Below are 8,490 nucleotides of genomic sequence, written 5' to 3'. Positions count from 1 at the left end.
AAAAGGTACAGAAAACCTGTTCTGCTCCGGATCATGCATTCTAACAAATCAATATCCTCATATGATTCCACCACGTGTTCACTCCTATAAAGTACAAGAAATTTTTTTCAATGTAATCAATACACGGAACGACACATTATTTGTCAATATGCAAATAATGAAATATATGCGCTAAAAAAATTAATAACTTAAAAAATAAAATTTTTTATCATTTCTATTTAACATGTGCTGTATTGTATTCCGTTGTAATTAAAATTTTTTGATAAAGTACGAACAACCTCTCCCCTCGTCACACACTCACACTCAGATTCTATCGTTCTGAAAGACACACAGCGAGAGACACAAGAAGAAGAAGCAGCAGCAGCAGCAGCGATGCATCCGATAAATGCGATCATGATGACTCGGATGCTGACTCGGAACTCGGGCCTCGCATCAGAGATTGGCGCCATCCCCTTCGGATCCGCCTGGTGGTTCATTTACGCCGGCCTCTCCTGTTTCTTTGTCATCTTCGCCGGTATAATGTCCGGCCTAACCCTCGGCCTCATGTCCCTCGGCCTCGTCGACCTCGAGATTCTGCAGCGCAGCGGCTCCCCGACCGAGAAGAAACAAGCAGGTTCGTCCGCATCCATCTCGGTTCTCGCCGATTCTTGTATTTCGGTTTCGTTTCGCTCGCAAATCGCCAATTTTTCGTATGTATCTGAAAATTTTGTGTTTTTTGTTTCAGCTATTATATTGCCGGTGGTTCAGAAGCAGCACCAGCTGCTCGTCACTTTGCTTCTGTGTAATGCGGCTGCTATGGAGGTAAGTGGCACTCCATTATTATGATTTGGAGCGGTTTTCGTTCTCCATGCATTTGTTTTCGGATCGCATTTGGTTTTGCAAAAATTTAATTGAATCGAATCTTGTTCAAGAATGTCGATGTGATTCAATGCCGAATGTATTTAATTGAAAGCTAAAAGGTTGAATGTGTTATGATATCATGTTTGTAGATTTGATATGAGCGTCTCATTAAGCATTTAAAGTTTGAACATGCAATGTCAGCTATTAACTTTGGTATTTGTTGCTCTGCAGGCTCTTCCGTTATATTTGGATAAACTTTTCAATCAATATGTTGCTATAATTCTCTCTGTGACTTTTGTCCTGTTTTTCGGGGAGGTATGTTGTATACTAATTCTCCGATGATATAGCACTTTAGTTTTAAAATTTATACTTACACACGTGATTTCTTGAATTGGAATTGATTTGATCATTTATTTTGATCCTCCAGGTTATTCCACAAGCAATATGCACTAGATATGGACTTGCTGTTGGCTCGAACTTTGTGTGGCTTGTGAGAATTTTAATGGTTGTTTGCTATCCAATTGCCTTTCCAATTGGCAAGGTATAGTCTCTGGCCGATAGTTCATATTTGCATAAAATTTGGTATCACACCTGCTTCAGATGTTACTTTTCTAATGCCATGGCTATTCAGTTAATCGTATATAAGGAGTTTTTATCACTTAATGCTTCTGCTTGGCCTGGCATGTTCCTCACCTTAGATAGTTGTGAATCCCGACTCCTACAAGTCTACCATCTTTCCGTGTATATTTGATTAATAAGGACAGGAAACTGAGAGAGGAGTACTTGCTTTGCATGTTCATCCAATTTGATCTTCCTGTAGAAATTTTGTATTTACAATCGTATTTCTCCTTGTAGGTTTATATATTTGAATGACAAGTTCTTAGGTAATTAAGCTTGAATTTATATTAGTTTTCTTTTCTTTCACGCATATGAAAAAGGCCTGGATAAAGGAAACAAATGAAAAATAGAATTGTAAATTAACTAGAAATTGAAAATTCTCTTTATATCATTCTGCACCTTGTCATGTAAATAGCAAATTATTGGTGATGCTGTTTGATTTGGCATCTATGTGTTGACACTAAGAAATTTACGTGTTGCAGATCTTGGACTGTGTTCTTGGGCATAATGAAGCATTATTTCGGCGAGCTCAGTTAAAAGCCCTTGTCTCCATCCACAGCCAGGAGGTAAAGTGAATAATTCAGAATATATGTGACTTGGGTAAAACCATTTGATTGTGTAAGGAAACTAAAACGGTAATATATGGTAATACTATTCTTGATTTTCTATTTTTGAAAGTTGCCTTGTGTTAATGTCGCATTAGGAGGGCAAGGGTGGTGAGCTTACACACGATGAGACAACGATAATTAGTGGAGCCCTCGATTTAACTGAAAAGGTACGCATCATAATGAAACTGCCTTTCTTTTGGATGCTCAACTGTTGTGGTTTTCTGGTTTTTGTGATTTCTAGAATATTAGCCCTTCAATGCATAAAAAATGAATAGGATTTGCCACTGAGATGTTTACTATTATCCGTTTCTAATTTAATCTGACATTGTGAAGTTTACCCTTAAGTCGAGTAGAACAATTAGTAGCAACTTCATCGTGTAGCTAAAACTCATGATATTGGACTGTTGATAGTCTTCAGCATGAACATAATATTTTAGAAGCTCGCTTTGTATATTCTTTTCTATTTCATTCTTGCTCTTAAGTGATATAAATCTTAGAAGATATCGTGCAATGGGAGATCAAATTTAACCTATTTATTTTTGTTCTCATATATTAACAGACTGCTGAGGAGGCTATGACGCCTATTGAATCTACCTTCTCCTTGGATGTCAATTCAAAATTGGACTGGTAAGCTTTGTTCCTGAAAAATTAGTGTTTCGCGATCTCAATTAACTGTCCCATTGGTTCCTGTAAGAATCACACGTATGTTATGCTGCCAACGTCCTTTGGAGGGAACATTTAACATCATCTTAAATAAGGAGTGTACTAAATGATTAGAATTAGAAGCCAACCTTCCTACTAAGAAACTTTTCACGATTTCAATTAACTTTCAGAAAGATAACCAGGCAACCATTGTTATTGTCAATCTGTCGTCTCTACTAGGCATTTATTCTTATTATCGTTATATTATCTTGTTATTTTGTAAATTTATTTGCAGCAAAAGTTGTAGATTGTAAGTGTCTAGTATGTCTAACTATATTTTCATTCTTCCCCCTCAGGGAAGCAATGGGGAAAGTTCTTGCTCGTGGACATAGTCGCGTTCCTGTCTATTCTGGGAACTCAAAGAATATTATTGGACTTCTGCTGGTGGGTGTTAGAACTTAAATCTTTGGAGTTTGATATTATGCATTCGTTCTCTGGATTTCAAACTCACCACATCTGTAATTGGTAATTCTCATGTTTTTATTTTAACCCCCTTCTTGATGTTCATTTGGGGATTAGGTGAAAAGTCTTCTCACTGTACGACCTGAAACAGAGACCCCAGTTAGTGCTGTTTCCATCCGTAGAATTCCAAGGTGTGCTTCAACTTCTTTAAATATGCTATTGTTTCTTCTCAATTCCACTACTGAGTATGGGATATCCAGTTTTCATGTGTGGGTCATATTCTCAGAGTTCCTGCAGATATGCCACTGTATGATATATTGAACGAGTTTCAAAAGGGCAGCAGTCATATGGCTGCTGTGGTGAAGCCTAAAGCGAAAAGTAAAATTCCTCGACCAACCATTGAGGGAAAGAGAGATGAATGGAACGGAGACACTGGCATGGACTCCCAACTGACTACTCCTTTGCTATCCAAGCAGGATGGAAAGCCGGACAGTGTTGTTGTTGATATACCCAGGATACCAAGGCCCCCTCATAGACACAAGGAAACTTTTTCACCCCATAGTGATAAAGCAACAAATGGTTTGCTCCAGGTATCAGAGGATATAGAGGAGGGTGAAGTCATTGGGATTATCACTCTGGAAGATGTATTTGAAGAACTCCTGCAGGTAATGTACACGCAATTGATATTCTCATGCTTTCAGTTAATGAAAATTGTTTATTTGGTTGTAGTGATGATTGTCTTGAAAAATGCAGGAGGAGATTGTGGATGAAACAGATGAATATGTTGATGTACATAAAAGGTATCCTAGAGTGACAAAAGCAAATAGTTGGTTGACATTATGTATGAAAGTTATAATTTGAAAGTGGATTAATCTTCTTCTTCTTTGCAGAATACGTGTCGCTGCAGCTGCAGCTGCTTCATCAGTGGCACGGGCTCCATCGACTCGGAGGTTAAATGTGAACAAGGGACCTGCCACTGGACAAAATGTATTTCCCCTTTTCAATCTGTTATTTTCAAAGGGATCTGGGCAGTTGATCTGCCTCTCAACATTCACTCTTTTTTTAATGTTCAATTTTTTGTCCAGTGGTCGAAGCTGACTAATGTTTTCTTGTTCTTATTGTGATGATGCCCTAGGCAGGCCAAAAAGTAAGCAAGGACTAACCCTCAAGAAATCTGCTGATGATTGGTCCTCGGCAACATTGCAACGGACTTCTGGCGAACCCCGTCTTGGAAATAAGAGATGATTCATCTTGCTTATTCGTCATTTCCTGATCCGGTTGCTCCTCAGGGAATTGGCTTTGACTTGCATCTACGAAAGTTGTTTGCTTTTGTTTTCGATTTTTGTTCTCCGGGTGGCGGGTAGGTTTCGAGAGGTGGAGTTCTACATTAGATTGCATAGGAGGATATCATTGTAAGTTTAGTACCTTACTAATTATTTCCACTCGTTTTTTTGGTTCATATTAAATCGATAGGTCGAGCTGCCTCTTCGGCTGGCTCTACTTTTTGTTTTGTAAACGACGGTATATGGAGAAAGTAGTTCAATAACAAGTGCAAGGTTTCTATGCACGATTCTTTCTGCTATGCAAGTTTTCAGAAATATTCAGATCTGTACAATAAGAAGTAAATAAATGAAGACAGTTTGCTCCTTCAATTCTCGACTTTCAATTTCTGTTGTGTTCCTAGTTCGAGTTTAAACGAAGATATTACTTCAAGACCAAGAAAGAACATGCGTGATTCATGCTCGCTGAGGATTCCTTCAATATTTTTCTTGGATACAAGCGATATTGAGGAAAAGCAAAATCAAACAAGAGACCTTAGGCGTAGTGATAAATTCTCGCTCCCATCATGAATTTACAAATTTACAACTTGCATGCTTTGCAATAAATGGCCACGATACTATACAAGCCTTATTGGCATCAAATTTGCAATAAGCTTTTCTGGCACAACAATTAAGCTATTCTTTTATTTCTTTATTTCTTTTTTTAATATATCAACACACATTGATGACAGACTAATATTTCATGTAACTCTAATACCACATGAGACTGCATCGTACCTTTGATCCCCAAGTTAAAAGGTAGGCTAAAGCATGGTCAAGAGAATGCATCAGTGCGGAATTCATAACAATTAACCTATTATGGAGGGTGATATTTGCAGATAAAGGAAATGTCACCTCTATTAAATATGTGGAGTCTAAATGAGCTAAGTAAATATAGTACATTACATATAGTACTATCATTGAATTTTACATGTAGCATTATCGTTTAATTACATGGTTTTAGTATTTAAACTCATCCCAGACACAAGTAGCTTCACATTTTCTTGTAAACTATTTGGATCCAATTTCAATAGGAAATTCAAAATCACAAGAACACAACTTCAACCCTTTCATAGTAAAAGCAGTCACCTCTCCGTCACTCATCCCAGCTGAGAAGTATGATAGTGCATCTCCACATGATATAAAATCTCGTCCGCTGCTCCCTCATCAACCTCGAGCATTTCTCCCACGACCAGAGCTTGGGCGTTCGAACGGAGGAGGACAACTCTCCCTTCATGTTAGACGGCAACTGTTGAGACTATTTCAGGCAAAGTGAGAGAGAGAGAGAGAGAGAGAGAGAGAGAGAGAGAGAGGAATACTTGTACGTTGGTATGAAAAATTTCAAGGTTGTAATATTGGTCATGGAAGAACTTGAGCTACGTTGGTATGAAAAAATTTCAAGGTTGTAATATTGGTCATGGAAGAACTTGAGCTAGCTAACTTTGCATTATAGAGAGGCACATAGGAAGGATCTGATGAGGCAGTACATGGTAGGGTGACAAGTGTCGGCCGCTGAATGGGTTTACAAGGAGTGGGGGTCCCATTGAGAACAAAGATGTCAAAGTAGACACATGAGCTTTGTCTCCCTGTTCAATCACCTGAAAAACTTGACGAGGATTGGAGGTTTTCATCCTAATCTCAAGGCCACCTCTGTCCGCCATTATTATAGGCTGTAATTTGTCCATTGAATGAACTAACTATAGTACATGTGTGTGTGTCTAGCTATATATATATGTATATATGGATATATATATATATATATATATATATATATATATATTATCTATGTATGTTAAGGATATAGATGGCTTAACAAATTAAACTATTTCTCTTCCAGAATTTCAGGGAGCCTTTGGATGGATTCCTTAAAACTTATTTACAAGATCTGTACAAGATTTATCCATGTATATATATGAAGAATATATAAGACTGCACGCTTGAGTAGGTACATATATAAATACTGCACGCTTTGATTTCTCGTACTTTGTAATTTTATATAGTTACTGATCAACACCACAAAATAGACCTTGTTAGATCATGTTCCCATCTTGTGCTATATTATAGGAAACACAAAAAAAAACATACTCAAGCCAATATTTACAACTTAAAATTTGCACTTACACAAAAATATTATTATCGATAAATTGAGCTGATCACTATAAACATTTCACTCTTAACTAGAGAAAACATTAATAGAGTGCGTCAATGATACAACAAAACCTCTTCTTAATTAAGAAATTCACCATGCAACTGAAGACATATCCCTCATTTTCTTTTTCTGTACTCTCATCGAATGATTATGTCACGTGATAAGAAATATAAAAATAGTAAAATACATCTCTGATTACTCTTGAGAATTTCTCACAATCTAACATACATGTTTCTTCACATATCAACACCTAACGATCGATATAGAACGTACTAATTTTACGCATAAATATTATGGGACTGCATGCAATGAATGGCCCGAACCATCAAGCGTACTTGTGCCAACCAAGAAGCATAGAAATGCAAAGCCTAATAATATAGAGCTTTCCCTTTTTGTTGCCTCACCATTCTTTTCCACTTGGCAAGTCTCCTGCCCATGCTTCCCATGACCAATATCTATAGCTTTACCACTTTCACGAACAAATTCTGACTCTTCCTTCAATTCTAAACCCTAATTTAGTGGCTTAAGATCTCAAGCACTTGTCTTGGAATATTTTAACATCCATTCCTTATAAACTAGCTTCAAGCCTTCCAAATGGTAAGTCGCAGGGTCCACTTGTACCTTCACATCACCTCCATGCCACCTGCACTAGCAGCGTGTATATCTCTCACCTTAAAAGTCCTCATCGGAAAAATTTTGCCTGCCGTTAATGATTGTCCCTCTTGTTCAAACTAGTTCTAAGTGGAACAGTTGAGATTCCTGTTGCAGTTAGGTGCCCCATATGTGTTATGATTTTGCTTTAGAAAGTTTTTGGTGAGAATGTTTGTTATCACACTTATAGGAAAATATCAACTTTGATAGTATAACTCATATTATACACGTTCATTAATTAGTAATATCATGCGACGACTGAAAGTTTTTATTAAATAATGAAATTTTTGAAATTTTGGTGACTCTAGTTGACCAAGTTGGCTTCTGCAAATGGAGAAACACCATTGTAGTTTTCCAAACCAGTAATATAATGTCTTGTGAGAAAAGTTATATTACATAATAATTGTATTATTGATTTCAACGCTACGATGACATTTCATAGTGTAGATAACTCCTTCCCTCCAAAGATACTGTGACATTGTGTTCTCATTGCCAAGTCCCCCAAGAACATCATAGTCACATTTCCCACTTCACGCGTCTAATCATGTCTCATTGACATGTATACAATTAGCAATGGAAATGTTCTCAAACCTTATCTTATAAGTAGAAAGCATCAAGCGATAAGATTTTTTATTATACTTAAATCCATGCGGACCTATGAGACAATGATCTACTATTATCCAGCTGACATAGATCCAAACCAGATTGGCCCTATGAACAATATCTCAATGAGAGTCGTACATACTTAGAGATGAGGCAGGTGTGCGTGTTAGCAACTTGGGGACACCATCAAAATGTCACTGAGCTACTTTAGTTAGTAGATAATTAGAAGGATTGGAAAATTAAAGTTGGTGGGGAGTGCTTTCTTTTGTTGCCTTAATTTGTTGGGATGTTTAGGAAGTAAATTCTAAGGGAAGTGGGTTGATTTTTTGAGTTGAGACTGTGACTAACTGAGACACCACAATCACAACATTCCCTTTCAACAGACATAACGAGCAAATAGTTGCATCGTTGGACTGTCAAAGAGAAAAAGATTCGTATACCAAAAGATGGTGACAACCTACAGCTGGTAGGGTTTAGCTCATATTTGGGTGACTCTTTAATTACAGTTGAGACATGTCGTGGAGCATCTGTAGCCAGTGGCTTCTCTTTTGACAAATGGCACCCATCAACGGTTTCATAACATGGTTAATCTCATAAC

The 8,490-nt window shown here is 37.4% G+C and overlaps 1 protein-coding gene across 3 annotated transcripts; it reads left to right on the top strand.

The window, feature by feature from the left end:
* Positions 1-276: 276 nt before the first annotated feature.
* On the top strand, positions 277-4,807 carry LOC137731468 (DUF21 domain-containing protein At4g14240-like). 3 transcript variants are annotated; one of them, XM_068470581.1, is made up of 13 exons: positions 277-613; positions 725-801; positions 1,072-1,155; positions 1,268-1,381; positions 1,941-2,024; positions 2,162-2,233; positions 2,626-2,693; positions 3,065-3,152; positions 3,288-3,361; positions 3,457-3,835; positions 3,924-3,970; positions 4,061-4,157; positions 4,310-4,807. In XM_068470581.1, exons 1-13 carry the CDS (start codon positions 373-375, stop codon positions 4,319-4,321), a joined length of 1,437 nt encoding a protein of 478 aa, XP_068326682.1. In that variant the 5' UTR covers positions 277-372; the 3' UTR covers positions 4,322-4,807. The 3 variants fall into 3 exon arrangements, with proteins under 3 accessions (XP_068326682.1, XP_068326681.1, XP_068326683.1); XM_068470580.1 differs by having other exon boundaries at positions 4,306-4,807; XM_068470582.1 differs by lacking the exons at positions 3,924-3,970; positions 4,061-4,157; positions 4,310-4,807 and having other exon boundaries at positions 3,468-3,633.
* The last annotated feature ends 3,683 nt before the right edge of the window (positions 4,808-8,490 follow it).

The sequence above is a fragment of the Pyrus communis genome, chromosome 4 (assembly GCF_963583255.1).
Source record: "Pyrus communis chromosome 4, drPyrComm1.1, whole genome shotgun sequence".
NCBI lineage: Eukaryota > Viridiplantae > Streptophyta > Magnoliopsida > Rosales > Rosaceae > Pyrus > Pyrus communis.
The sequence above is the reverse complement of the archived record's forward strand: the minus strand, read 5'-3'. Positions and strand labels throughout refer to the sequence as shown.